At 37.8% G+C, this 15,960-nt stretch overlaps 1 protein-coding gene across 1 annotated transcript in view; it reads left to right on the top strand.

Moving 5' to 3' along the window:
- Nucleotides 1-15,960, top strand: part of LOC126095361 (protein unc-13 homolog C) — a 657,358-nt gene that overhangs the window by 267,851 nt on the left and 373,547 nt on the right. Inside the window, exons 8-9 of the mRNA XM_049910168.1 lie at nt 956-1,030; nt 7,170-7,389. Of these exons, the coding sequence (XP_049766125.1) occupies nt 956-1,030; nt 7,170-7,389 (295 nt within the window). The remainder of the gene's footprint in view (nt 1-955; nt 1,031-7,169; nt 7,390-15,960) is intronic.

Genomic DNA, 15,960 nt, shown 5'->3' with positions numbered 1-15,960 from the left:
GGGCAGCCATAGTCTGAGTGCATAATTTTGAAAAGATAAGACTGCTTTAGCTATAAGTGCTTTGTTTATAGGCAGACTGGCTTTGCAACACTTTAGTTGTATACTTGACATATTGATGCATCAGCTGTTAGCAGACAGTCCAGTGTGCATCTGTTGGTAAATGATGGACCGTGAGCTGCTTAATTTTGCGTAATCCCATAGATGATCGCATATGGTCTGTTTTGATCAGTATTTCAGTATATGTGGACCCCATTACACTGTTCATGGTATCATGGGAACATCCCATTTTATATTATGCTATTTTATGTTTGATATCCACTACTTAGAAAAATATTCCTGACTTTGAATACTGGATCATCCCATTCTCTTTTCTCGATCAGAACATGACTCGATTTTATTGCACATGATGATGCAGCTAAAATGCTGCAAAACTGGTCATGCCTATAAAACCATCATATCTTTTCAAAACTTTTGTGTCCCACAACATAAAAACATAAAAAAAGCTTCTAATTCAAGTGCATTTTTTTAATTTCCAGTTTCAATGTTGTTTGTATTTGGCATTTGTCCATACAGTTACCTTCGTTCTGTTTTGAGGTCTCTTTTCCTCTCTGTGTATATAATTTGATTTATTTATTTATGTGGGTGGTGTTTAATTACTTGTTGATCAGACTAGAAACAGAAAACAGGAAAGTTATTGAACTTTTAATATTCACAGTTGTTTTTCTGTATTTCATTTTTGCAAAGGCAACTGGTGCTCTTGACGTATATAATGTTCAGAAACAATAGAAATTGATGTTAATGCATATTTAATTATTGTCATATCATACACTTGAGTATCTGAAACATTGTATTTTTAACTAATGCTTAGTAAAGTAATGATTTGCAGCAGATAATAATTGAGCATTATTGTGGATTGTATTTTCACATTTTTTACTTAATGACACTCTGTTTCTAGACAATGGCAGCAACCAAGCGTAATGCCGGGCTGACATCTGCAGTTCCCAGAGCCACTCTTAATGATGAAGAATTGGTAAGTTCATATAAGATTATCATTGTTAAAATGTTTCTATTGCAAAATTGAATAAAAGCTTGGAACAAAACATTAAAACAGTCCATTTTAAGCATGGAGAAACTAATTAGTGGAATATGGTTGGACAGTCTTTGCTCAGATAGGAATTAAGATGTTGCATTTATGTGTGAGGGCTGTTCTAAAAGTAAGGTGACTTTTTGAATGGCATGGGCAACATACATTCGATTATCAAGCTTTTTTTTTTTTTTTTTTTTTTTTTTTTTTTTTTTTTTTTTTTTTTTTTTTTTTTTTTTTTTTTTTGCCCCCCCACACCCATGTCCCGAACATATGTTCACAGTTTCAAGTGTATTTGTTTTTGACAGATGGAAAGGTTAGATGTGTTTTAGTGTACTCAGTGAATTTCAGTTATTATAAAAATGGAGCAAAGAATTTGCAGCAAATTATGTGTGAAAAATGTAATCAAGTGCTCTAAAACGTTTGAAATGTTGACAGTGGCATATGGTTAGTCTGCTCTAAGTAAAAAATATGTTTACAAGTGGTACAAGCTCTTCCAAGATAGCCGAGAAGATGCCATTGATGAGCCTCGCTCTGGACACCCCAGCACATCAACAACAGATGATAACATTTAAGCTGTGAATTACTGTAAGAGAAGTTGCTGAGGATGTTGGCTTATCGGTTGACTCATGTCATGCAATTTTTTCAGATGTTTTGGGCATGAGAAATGTGTCAGCAAAGTTTGTGCCAAAACTTCTCATTTTGGATCAGAAGAACCATCACATGAGCATCGATCAAGAGCTCTTGAATGACATCAATGAGGATCCTGATTTGCTGAAAATTGTCATAACTGGTGATGAAACATGGTTTTACGGTTATGATCCCGAACCAAAGCCCAGTCGTCCAAAAGGAAGCATCCTGGAGAGCCAAGCCTGATGATCTCAAACCAAAGCCCAGTCGTCCAAAAGGAAGCATCCTGGAGAACCAAGCCTGAAAAAAAAAACACACCAAGTTTGATCAAATTTCAAAGCTTTGCTGTCTTTATTTCTTTTTTTTTTTCAATTACCGTGGCGTAGTGCATCATGAATTTTTGCCTTCAAGGTCAAAGGTCAGTGAGGAGTATTACCTTGCTGTTATGCACTGTTTGTGAGAAGCAATACACAAAAATCGTCTGGAATTGTGGAAAAACAGTTCATGACTTTTGCATCACGACAATACCTCTGCTAATTTGTTGTTGCTTACGAGAGATATTTTGGACAAAAACAACACGAAAATCATACCTCAGCCACCATACTCACCGGATTTCGCCCCCTGGGACTTTTTCCTGCTCCCAAACTGAAGAGACCTATGAAAGGATGAAGATTTTAAATGATTGAGGAAATAAAAACTGCATGACTGGAAGTACTCAAGGCTGTACCAAAAAGTGCGTACAAAAAGTGCTTCGAGGATCACAAGAAGCATTGGAACAAGTGTATTGTGTCTGAGGGAGATTACTTTGAAGGGAACAACATGAATATTGATGATTAAATAAATATTTTTTCATAAAAATATAAAGCCACCTTACTTTTTGAACACACTTTGTGCTTTGTAACATGCTGCCTTTATGTTAGCATACATACTGCTTCTCAAAAGTTGTCTTTTGAACTTTTATTTGCTCTCATAATGGAAACATATGTAACCTGGAGATGCTTGTTTTCACTGATACTGTACCCAATGCATTCGTTACTATTGGGAGCAGAAAGTTGTTAATGGATACATGTACTTAATTTCTTCTCTAAGACCAATTACAAGTAGCATGTACTCAGTTGAGACAGTAAGGAATGGGTGGGCCCTACAGAGAAATTTCTGCAACCATTGTTTAATGTGCTTGTTCAGAGACTCAGTTCATCTCTGTTGTTAGTCAGATAAATTTATCACTTTCTTTGTTAATGTAGTAATAACAGACTGCATGTAAGGTCATCATCTTAGAATTTAACATATTGTCATTGAATTTGTAACTGCAGGATCAAAAAAGTTTTTGCAAATACCTTTGCTATTTGTTCCATGTGATCCATTGTTATCTTTTGAAAAGAGTATTGATTTTTTTATTATATTGTCATGTAGAAGAAGATGTAATTAGATGAATGATGAATACTAACTTCACTCAATGAAGATTTATTCAGCACTTGCACATACAAGAGTGCGGAGCGAACTGCTTCCTGGCAGAACACATACAGTATATATACTGTTACAGAACATTCCAATACAATGATTCTTGACATTTGTGGATACTTCTAGAATGTACTCAGACCAAATGTAGAAATTAAAATTTTACAGTTCAGGTGACTTTTGAACTCATGACCCCCCATGCAACAGTCTAGTATCATAACCACTACACCACAGGGAATGTGCTATTCAGCCTCTTCTGCAACGTTGCTCCCTCCTTAAGAGAACAGCGTATCAGTGTTATGTCGTCCTAGTGTGGGAATGAGTCATTGGTCCTGCATACTCCCAATGACTGATGTTCGCACTGGCAGTGATCTTCTTAAAACTTCCTTTGCTGCTACACTCTTCATCACCTTTCTGCTTGTTGCCTGTCACTGGAGCTTTGAGTTTACCTTGGGTTGCAGAATCCTTATAAGGCTTCATTTGAAGGATGTGGACTGTAGCTCAGACCTTTCGTTGTTTTGTGTTGGGGATAAAATCTTCAACTTCATAAGTAACATCAGTCGACTGTTTTACAACCTTATAAGGTCCAAAGTAGCACCTGAGGAGCTTCTCAGAGAGACCAACCTTCCGAACAGGAGTGAAGAGCCAGACGAGGTCACCAGTCTGGTAGACAACAGGGCGGTGGCTCGCATCATACGTTTGGTGATCGTTTTCTTGAGCCTGCAGCATGCAGAGTCGAGCTAACTGCCAAGCTTCCTCTGCTCTGTTTAACGCCTGGCTAATGTAGTCCTCGTCCATGTCATCAGGATGTAACGGAAACACAGTGTCCATTGTCTTAGTTACCTCACATCCATGCACCAGGAAAAATGGTGTAAATCCTGTGGTGTCTTTGTTTGGTGGTGTTGTAGGCAAATGTCACAGAATGTAGCACCTCATCCCAGTTGCTCTGCTCAATATCGATGAACATTGATAGCATGTCAGCCAAGGTCTTACTAAGGTGTTCAGTACGCCTGTTAGTTTGTGGATGGTAGGCAGTCATTATGTGATGGGTAATGTTGTACTGATGGCTTATCTCTGTCACAAGATTTGATTGAAAAACTTTCCTTTGATCCGTAGTTAACAACCTTGGAGCACCATGTTTTAATACAATGCCTTCCACGATGAATTTGGCTACCTCGAATGCTTTGTTTTCGTGGCTTTTGGAATGGCATAGCATGTCAGATAATCAGTGCAAACAATAATCCATCTATTGCCATTAGCAGATGTTGGAAATCATCCAAGGAGGTCAATCTCAACACGCTGGAAAGGCATTTCAGCTGGTGCAAGTGGTATGAGTGAGCCAGGTGGTTTTTGAGGAACTGTCTTTCTCCTCTCGCACTCTCGACAGTGTGACACGCAGTGATGGACACTCCTAAATAAACTTGGCCAGAAAAATCTCTTGCGGATCCAATTGTATGTCTTGTTAAATCCTAAATTTCTGGCCTCAGGTGTGTCATGGAATTTCTGTAGAATATCTAAGCGCATCACTGATAGACACCTCTTTCCAAAAGAGTCAAAATTTTTCTTGCAAAGTAATCCATTGACTACCTTAAATTTTCCTTTACATCCTGTGACCGATTAAAGCCAAGCATAATTTGAGATATCTTGGTGTCCTTCTTCTGCTCAGCAGAGAGATCCTGGAGTGAAGTGAGACAGTCACTATCTTCATCAAAGTCTTGATGGTCTTGCACAGGGTTTCTAGAAAGACAGTCGGCATCTTGGTGTTTTCTTCCACTTTTGTACACTATGGTAATGTCATACTCTTGAAGACATAGTGCCCACCTGGCGAGTCATCCTTTTGGATCCATAAGACCTGCCAACCAACAAAGTGAATGAAGTGCATTTTCAACTTCTCGCGGCATAATGAATAATCCATTAAATTTCGGGCATGCAATATGAAATACAAAATTGCACCTCACACATTGCACAATGGTTCACCAGTGTTGTTGTTAGCACAGAGAAAACTTTTGCAGTGTTCCTTCACACCATTACAATATGAACATCCATCAACCCCCACTATAAATCTCTTTAACAAACAATTAGAAATTGCAAACTCCTCAAAATTTCTACGCTTCTAGATTCAGGAAATCATGAAATGGGACACACTCATGAACTGTGTCAGCAAGAAGCTAAACAGAAAATGCTATGGCACAAAAATACTTACTATGTGTAGAAGAAAAAAAAAACATCAAAAAATGCATGTTATCTGCTGCAATATGGGATAATATTTTGGGGAAACTTTTTAGTAAGAAAAATGCTGTTTCATATAGCACAATGTTATATAATCTGTATATTGAGCAAGCAGTAAAGGGAACAAAAGAAAAATTCGAAGTAGGTATTAAAATCCATGGAGAAGAAATAAAAACTTTGAGGTTAGCCAGTGACATTGTAATTCTGTCAGAGACAGCAAAGGACTTGGAAGAGCAGTTGAATGGAATGGACAGTGTCTTGAAAGCAGGATATAAGATGAACATCAACAGAAGCAAAATGAGGATAATGGAATGTAGTCGGATTAAGATGGGTGATGCTGAGAGAATTAGATTAGGAAATGAGACACTTAAAGTAGTAAAGGAGTTTTGCTATTTGGGGAGCAAAATAACTGATGATGGTCGAAGTAGAGAGGATATAAAATGTAGACTGACAATGGCAAGGAAAGCGTTTCTGAAGAAGAGAAATTTGTTAACATCGAGTATAGATTTAAGTGTCAAGAAGTCATTTCTGAAAGTATTTGTATGGAGTAGAGCCATGTATGGAAGTGAAACATGGACGATAAATAGTTTGGACAAGAAGAGAATAGAAGCTTTCGAAATGTGGTGCTACAGAAGAATGCTGAAGATTAGATGGGTAGATCACATAACTAATGAGGAAGTATTGAATAAGATTGGGGAGAAGAGAAGTTTGTGGCACAACTTGACCAGAAGAAGGGATCAGTTGGTAGGACATGTTCTGAGGCATCAAGGGATCACCAATTTAGTATTGGAGGGTAGCATGGAGGGTAAAAATCGTAGAGGGAGACCAAGAGATGAATACACTAAGCAGATTCAGAAGTATGTAGGTTGCAGTATGTACTGGGAGATGAATAAGCTTGCACAGGATAGAGTAGCATGGAGAGCTGCATCAAACCAGTCTCAGGACTGAAGACCAGAACAACAACATAACACAAAAAGGATCATAAAGGCAGCTGAATTAGCAGTACCCAGAAGCTCTTCCAAACCGCGATTTAAAGCACTCCAGAAACTACCATTGCCATGCTTGTACATTTGACATGGTTACTTACCTAAAGGATTTTTCAAAGGCTAAAAACAACTTAATATGTACAAATCAAGACGTCTGTACATATGACACCAAGCAAAAATTGGATCTTCATATTGAGTATGCAGATACCACCCTTAGATAGAATGAACCACTGTAGACTTGGGAAAAAACTTTGCAATAAACTTCTTCCGCCACATCAAGATAGTAAAAGAAATGCAAAAGTTAAAAATGATTCTAAATTAACAAATTTGCAAGATAGATATCATTGTAAGTGAGTATATGTTGGCATAAATTTAAATTATTCTCCTTTTTCTTTCAATATATTCCTTTTGATATCTGTTGTATTGTATGTTAAATTATATTACTGTTTTAATGTAGTATATTGCACTGTGTATTGTACTCTATTACATCCTTAAAATTATTTACATCTTTGAGTTAATTACATTGTAATGTGCCATGTATTTAAAACTGTATACCAATGTACAAAATAGTCATATCCCATATCAGCGATTTGTCTGAATGGATAATTGATAAAAAAATAAAAAATAAAAATTAACAAGGGTCTCTTTCATAAGAAATATGTTCTACTCATTTCAAACATAGCTGCAGTTCATGTGAATTTATATTGCATAAAGAGAAACAAATCTGTGTTTTAATATAAATGAAATATGAATAATAATATTCTGTTCCTCTTTTGTCACAGAAAATGCATGTGTACAAGAAGACACTGCAAGCCCTCATCTACCCAATATCCAGCACAACACCCCACAACTTTGTTCTGTGGACAGCGACATCACCAACTTACTGCTACGAATGTGAGGGTCTGCTTTGGGGCATTGCAAGACAAGGGGTTCGCTGTACAGAATGTGGTGTGAAATGTCACGAGAAATGCAAGGACCTGCTGAATGCTGACTGCTTGCAAAGTTTGTATAAAATGACTTTTAGTTAATTTAAGCTCACATTACAACAGTGTAAAGTAGCTATGAAATATTACTTACATGAATAATAAGGGAAGGAAGCTTATTAACTTTTATGCGATTCAGTGAGCATCATATTACATCTACATTTACATACATGTGCCACAAGCCATCGTATGGTGTATGGCGAAGGGTAACTTGTACCACCACTAGTCATTCACTTCTCTGTTCCATTTGTAAATGGAGCAAAGGAAAGATGAACATATATATGACTCCATGAGGCCTAATTTCTCTTGTCTTGTCATAACAATCTTTACACAAAATGTAAGTTGGATGCTGATAAATCATTCGGCAACCAGATGCAAATGCTGAGCCTTCAAATTTTCTCAATAGCGTTTCACAAAAAAAAGTCATAATCCCCACAGGGGGTCCCATTTTGAGCTCATGGATCATTAGTATAGTACTTGCCTGTTGATTGAACCTAGCATTGACAATTCCAGCAGCACGCCTGTGAATTGCTTTGCTGTTTTCCTTTAATTTTAGCTGGTGGGGACCCAAACATGTGAACAGTACCCAAGAATGGGTCACAGTAGTGTCAGAGTTGCCACAAGTTCTGGAAATCAGGGAATTCCAAACGTATCAGGGAAATTTGAGGAAAAAAAAATGGAAAAATCTCATTTTTGTCTCAGTAGCATGAAATTGTTCGTTTACTGAGATGTCATGCTTTCTCGCTGGCAGCTGAGCATGTGCACTCCTTCTCTACTCTCTCATTCTACTGCTTCTCCCCTTCCACCCCTCCCCTCAGCTTACAGTCAGTGCTGACACCAATACTTGCTGCTAGCCTAGCAGCTGCCGATGAGAGGCTGGGAGGCGTGAGGAATGGTTTGTTTGGATCTGAGATTGCTAACGCTGTGCCCGGAGATAACAGTCATGTGTGCGTGAATTGTGTCTGAGTGATTGTGTGAATGTGTGTGCACTGCACTCTCATTTTCTGACAAAGGCAGTAGCCAAAAATTTAGTTGTGAGAGTGTGGTTGTCTTCTCTATGTGGTTGTCTGTGGCTCAGTGATCATCTCTATGGTGAGTTGCTGACTATCCTCGTTACTATTGATTCTCATAGTATAGGCGCAAGTTATCTGTTGTGTGGGTGATCACTGCAGTCTCATTTCATCAACGTGGTGTCTGTGAGACATGAGTATCTGGCCACACGAATGGACTACCGTGATGGGCCAAAACTGTAGGCCATTTCTGTGGGTATCTCTAATGGATCGGGCCTGCCAATCTCAAGCGCATAGTTCCCACTAATGTGCAGGAGCTGCCTGTTAGATGTAATGTTGTCAATCTGCTCACAGGCGAGGTCTGTCTGTCTGTGGCACAGTGCGGTGAATTTTCATGGTTGATCCATGAACCCAGGGCTGTGGTGCTCCTCAGCAGGCGAGAGGCCATGGGCGATGGATTTCAGGAATTGTGAATGTCTCACCACATTCTACAGTGCAGCGTTTTATAGAAACTTTATTTACTCTAGTACATTTTGGCACCCCAAAATGACGGTTGCTAGAAGTTTGTATGCAATGTACTCATGCGTTTCTTGAAAGAAAAATCACACAATACCCCTAAAGTAATAGGCATAACACAGTGGGTAATAACCAACACCAATGAACATAGTAGAAGCAATATTTTACTGGTGGTCAGCCATAGTGTTAGTTTACATGACTCTTCCACACCTTATACATTTCTTTCAAGAGGCCTACGTTCTTCTCAGGTTATTTCTGAAAGTGACTCCAACAAAATGTGTATTTTTGTCATCAAATATGTTTCACTTTATTGAAATAAAATAGCATCAGTGGTCTTAATGAAACATATTTACGATTTGGCCCACTTTCTCTATCTAAAAACAGTTCATTACAAAATATGTTGCTGTTAGTATTCAACATTTTTGCTCAGATGTTTAGAAATAAAAAAGGCCTTACATTTTTTTTGTCAACTTACATTTTTACATACCCTTGAGATCTCAGAATTTGTCAGGGAAAAATGCCAAAACTTGTCTGGAAATCAGGGAAATATCAGGGAATATCACTTGGGGAGACTTGTGTCAACTCTGATGTTTTCTATGCATTCTCATTAATAGATGAGGTACACTTTTGTAGAATTCTCCCAATCAACCAAAGTTGACCAGTTGTATTCCCTACTACTGATCTTATTTGCTTGTTTCATTTGATATTGCTCTGCAACGTTATGCCGAAATATTCAATCTACTTGACTGTGTCAAACGCCACACCCTAATACCGTATTGGAACATTACAAAATTGTGTTTCCTACTCATCTGCATTAACAGATTTTTCTACATTTGGAACAAGATGCTTAATTTGACAATAAATAGCAGAGATTTTTTCACAGACCAAAAAGCTGCTGGAGGTAATAGGCTACGAAGAAAAATGAGTACCGAATGTTGGTAAGCTGTAAATGATTTTAAAATACAAGGCCTTGTGAGTGACACATTGCATTGAGACTTATCTGGGAGAGGAATATGAAGCATAAAGGCAGAGATCCAGATATTAAGAAATGGAGAAAGAAGAACTGTTGTTCATCAGTCATAAATATTAAGCATAAAATTGAGAACTCACAAGTTGGATAAAGGAAACTCCATTACATGCAAACGTATCATAGACTTTCTAGACTGCCTGAATACTGAAGTTTCTATGTCCCTTGAAGAAGGATAGTGACAAATTGAGGCTATTTCATTATCCTAGTGTTTGAGTCTCTGTCATCTCTCTTTGTTTCAAGTTGTGTCAGCTCCAAAGAGAACTCCTATGATTCTGGATCACTGAATATAGTTCACATTATGTAGGAAGGCATCCCTATTTTCAGCTGTTCTGTGTATCCCACACCATTAACTGCTAGCAGCCAACAAGATTCATTCTCTCCTTGAGCAGCTGGCCATTAGTTACAAGCTAGACTATGAGAATCTCTCTCCCACATGCTGTGACAGTCAGTTTCATTCACAGAGCAACCGAATTAGTCATTCACGTGTTGATGTTACTTTCTTGTAGCAGTATAGCTGCAAATGTGCATCTGTAAACATTTTAGTGTTATTTCCAAATGAATGTGTCAGATGACTGCAGTAAACATGAAGTTACTCACAAGCAACTTTAACTAAATTTTTTGCGTGTGGAGTGTCGTCTTAGTTGTGCAACTGGATTTATGATTTCCTGCCAGGAAAGTCACAGTATATAGTAATCAACAAAAAATCATTGATTAAAACAGAAGTGGTATCTGGCATTTGCAAGGAAGTATTGTAGGCCATCTGCTGTTCCCCATCTAGTAAACGATTTAGGAGACAATCTGAGTAGCCCTCATCGACTGTTTGCAGATGATGCTGTGATTTACCATCTTATAAAAACATCAGGAAAAGGTATTAGAAAAGGTTTTGAGAGAACTCCAGATTACTGAAGTCATGTTAAAGAATGGTACAGCCAAGACTGTGACCAAAGACAAAACTAAGAGTTTCCAAGTTAAGATCAATGCCAGGAAACCATTTCAGATATCAGATGGGGAAATAAAATAAGAGAAATTAGACATCTCACAGAAAGATTATAGTGTTTGTTTGAGATGAGTAGTATAGATATTAATGTTAGTGCCTTTGAGAAACATCTGAATTCCCTAAAATTGAAAGCTGCAAGGCCCAGATTCTATACCAAATTTTCACCTGAGTTAGCCCCTCTTCTAATTATCTACCATAGAGTTTTCGAACAAAAAACCATGCCTAGTAGCCAGGAAGAAAGCACAATTGAGAACAACGTAAGTGAAGGATAGTAGAAGTGATCCACAAAACTTCCGACTAATATCCTTGACATCCATTGATTGTAGAATCTTCAAACATGTTCTGAGCTCAAACATAATGACGTATCTCAAATAGAATAACCTCATCCATGCTAAGCGGCATGGATTTGAAAAATATCAATCATGTGAAATACAAATCACATCTTTCTCACATGACATTCTGATAGCCATGGATCAGGGCAGCCAAGTAGACCTAGTATTTCTCGGTTTTGTAGGAGAATTTGATTCAATACCATATGTATGCTTATTGGCAAAAGTACAGTCATATGAGGTATGAAGCGAAATTTGTGACTGGATCGAGGATTTTCTGGTAGGGAAGATGCAGCATGTTATTTCGGATGGAGAGTTGTCGACAGATGTAGAAAAAAGTGGAAATAATTTCGAGGGTGTTCCTTGGAAGTGTGTTGGGGTCCCTGTTGTTCTTTTTGTATAATGACCTTAGACTTTTCACAGACAGTAATCTATAATGGAGTACTGTCTGAAAAAACTGCACAGATATTCTGTCAGATCTTGATAAGATTTCAGAGTGGTCCAAAGATTGTCAGCTTTCTTTAAATGTTAAAAAATGCTTAAAAAATGAAAAGCTATGTATCGTAGGACTACAGTATCACTGAGTTACAATTGGAACTGATCAGCTCAGAAATACCTGGATGTAACATTTTGTATGGGTATGAAACGATCTCATTGGCTTGGTTGTAGGTAAAGCAGGTGGCAGATTTCAATTTATTGGTGGAATATGAGGGAAATGCAGTCTACTTAGGAGATTACTTACTAATCACTGTGTGACCCATTAGAGAATATTGCTCAGGTTTGTAGAATTTGTACCAAATAGGGCTAAATCGGATTTTGAAATTACACAGAGGAGGACAGCATGAGTGGTCACAAGTTTGTTTGATCTGTGGAAGAGTGTCACAGAGATTCTGTAGAAACTGAACTAGCAGGCTCTTGAAGGTAGACACAACTATCCCGAAAAAGATGGTGATGGTAGGAATATAATACAGCCCCCTACACATCCCACCTGTAATAATCATGAGGACAAGATTAAACTAATTATAGTGTGCATAGAGGCATTTAAACTGTCGTTCTTGCTGTTCTCCATACATGAATGGTATGGGAAAAGACTCTCATAAATGGTACAGTTGGAAGTACCCTCTGGCATGCACTTCACAGTGGTCTGCAGAGTATGGGTGTAGAAATAGAAGTAGATCTCAGTCGTGTGTCATTGATATTATAGTCATAGGATTCTAAATTTCTTCATCATGTATAGTGCTCAGTCATAATTTCTGTACATTTAAAGCAAGTTGCCAATCTTTGCATCAGTTCAAAAATCTTATCACAATCTGGCTTAATATTGTATAGCATTGTTTGGATAGAACTTCATTACAGATCATTGCATCATACATCAGGTCATTAATATACAGCTTGAATGGCAAGATTCCCAATACACTTCCCTAGGGTATTCATGAAGTCTCTTCCACATCTGTCAATGGGTCTGTCCAAGATAACATGCTGCATCCTCCCATCAAAGCAATTCTCAATGCAGTCAGACTTTTTTTTACATGTTGTATGATTATACTCCCAGTAATAAGTACTGATGCATTACCACCTTTCAGAAGTCAAGAAATACTGCATAAACCAAACTACTTCATCCTGTAGATTTCAGTTAGATTATTACTTATTTATTTTTAAGTTTCATGTACCATGGGTCATATGCATGATAAATCATAATGATGTGAAATGTGTTATTTTACATTCGCACACCACAAAGTATGTTGCAAGTATGGCTGCATGCTTAAAGTTTTTTTAAAGAAAATATGCAGGTGTGAGTTAGTTATTCTCGTCCACCACATTACAGCAGAAGAAAATATTCTAATGGAAAGAAGGAGTGGTCAAGCAGAAACTTTTTCAGTTTGTTTTCAGCTTTTACTTTGCTACCTGTTAGACATTTTATATCACTGGGTAAGTGATCAGATATTATAGTTACAGCCTAGCACAGTCCGCCCCAATAGCTAAGTGGTCAGCGCAACGGAATGCTGTGCCAGGGGGCCCAGGTTTGATTCCCGGCGGGGTCGGAGATTTTCTCTGCTCAGGGACTGGGTGTTGTGTTGTCACCATCACCATCATCATCATCATCATCATCATCTCATCCCCATTGACATGTGAGTGGCTGAAGTGACATCAACTCAAAAGACTTGCACGAGGTGACCAGTCTACCTGATGGGAGGCCTTAGCCACACGACATTTCATTTCATTTCAGCATAGTGCGGTGGCCCGGAGTAATGTTAAGCTCTCTCTATACAGCTTAAATGTTTTCATGGACTTACTTGTTGAAGAATGCTGGTTTTGCTTTCTTGCAGCGCCGATGTCTTCTGCTAGCACTGGACGCTTCTCCGAAGATTTCACTGCTAGGAAGGGGAAATTTTCACTCTCTCATTCTCTCTCTCTCTCTTCTTATTTAAAAAATATGCTACTCTTGGAATATCATTCAATGCACCAGAACATATTTATTTCAACTTTGTACAAAAAAACAACTAAACTTTATGATGTAAGCCCACACATTACTGGACACCCAGAATCAGTTAATTACACATTTTTGAACACATTTAATACATAAGCTTTTATCATGGCTGACTATCCACGTCCAGTCCATGTACTCTCAACAGCAGTTCAACGTCTAGTAAACAGTCACTATTTCAAGTCTCTCCACTTGTTTTTTAACACTACAATGCTACATTACTCTTCGCTCATCCTTATGCCCTGCATTAAAATAATGCGTGTTCGAGACGGCTGGAACATGAGTGTCCCCAGACTTTCGTAAAATTCTGGGGGCACTACATATCTCTCCCCTTAGCTCGAACACTTGTTATTTTGCACACAACATATATTTTAATAATTTTTTTAACACTTATCTTGTTACTTTGTACTACTTAAAAACATTAGGTACAAAAACTCTCTTCCATCTCCGTTATTTCATTAAGCTGTTGGTAATATCTTTCATAGACATAGTAGTTTGATAAACTAATAGTACAACGATTTAGGAGACAATCTGAGTAGCCCTCATCGACTGTTTGCAGATGATGCTGTGATTTACCATCTTATAAAAACATCAGGAAAAGGTATTAGAAAAGGTTTTGAGAGAACTCCAGATTACTGAAGTCTTGCTTCCAGGATTGAGCCAAAATAAATCCCTCACCCCCCCCCCCCCCCCCGACCCCCCCCTCCCTTCCCTTTTTTTTTTTTTTTTTTTTTTTTAAAAAAAAAAGAAGCTGTTGCAGTGATAACCACGTTTTCCGGGTCTGAAAAAAATTTGTTGTTTAGTTGTACTGGGGGTTTTCTCTTTTTTCTATCTCCTCAGACAGGAATGGTCTTTTCTATTTAAAAAAATGTAGAATTCAAATTTACCAGGTGAAACTTTCCACTACAATCTGAGGTCACTATACCACCCTTTCCCTTTGGGTTCCAGTCTACGTAAGGGTTGATACTATGAAAACATCTTCTTCCTCATCCTTGGGTAGGTATGCCCCTTTCATTTATACTAAACTATGGTACAGGTCAATCCCTTTTTAGTGCCCCTGCTCGCTCAGTATAGGTCAGCCTCCTCTGGGTCTGCCTACCTGCCTCTTTTTCTCTCATTTCATCTATATCGGATGTGCCCTCCCTATCTTCTGTAACAATGATTCATAGTCTTGCCTCTTTTGTATTCCTCTGCACACAATTTTATTTAAAATTTCCAGGTAAAATTTCTATCTACATCTCCTTTCCTCCTCCTGAGTCCTTCAGCCTACCTTCGCTTGTTCATTGCTTACAGCTCACTTATATAGCCTTAATAACTAAATTTGTTTCGTCGATGGTTGTAACTTTATTTCTTTTCTTCGGGCTATTCGGTCTGAACAATCCTATTATTCATCAGAAACTTATTTGACTTGATACCTCTGGCTTAATATCTATTTCTTTTTATCTCCATTCATATTACTTTGTATTACTAAAGCTATGAACAGAGGTGGATATACACTTTGTTCCCCCCTTGTTCCTTTAGCTTAAGCTTGAGGAGATGGACAGTTTTTAATAGCCTCGATTCTCTCTGGGTCTGGTTTAATGCCTTTTACTCCCACAATATGTCCTAAAAACTTTAATTCCTGCCTCGCAAAGTGAGATTTGCTTAACTTTAGGGTGATGCCCTTTTCCTTAAATCGGTCCAAAGTTTATTTCAATGTCCTACAATATTCTTCCCAAGTAGGTGAAATAATGAAGATGTCATCCACATAAATAACTAGTTCTTTCAATAACTCTCATCCAATAGCCCTATCAAGTGCTCTTATAAATACCGATACTAATATATTTAGTCCAAAAGGTAGTATATCAAAGTGGTGAGATTTTCCATCGAACAAAAAAGCAGTTTACTTTTTTGAATCGGGATGTCACGGGATTTGCCAGTACCCAGCCATCAGATCAACAGAGCTAAAATACTGGGCATCCTTAAATTTAGTTAATAATTCATCTATATTAACCAGATGATCTCTTTCAGTTTCAATATGACGGTTGAGAGTGTGTGCATCTAGCACCAGTCTCACTTCACCTTTTATCATTACTACTAAGGGATTATTATAGACACTCATACTTCTTTCTATTATATCTTGATCAATCATTTTATTAATCTCCTCCCTAACTGCTTCTTTAAGACTTATAGGTATAGGGTATGGTTTGCAAAAGAACGGAGTCTCATCCTTAATCTTAAATT

Source organism: Schistocerca cancellata, chromosome 8, assembly GCF_023864275.1.
Source record: "Schistocerca cancellata isolate TAMUIC-IGC-003103 chromosome 8, iqSchCanc2.1, whole genome shotgun sequence".
NCBI lineage: Eukaryota > Metazoa > Arthropoda > Insecta > Orthoptera > Acrididae > Schistocerca > Schistocerca cancellata.
This window is presented reverse-complemented; position numbering and strand designations above follow the sequence as displayed.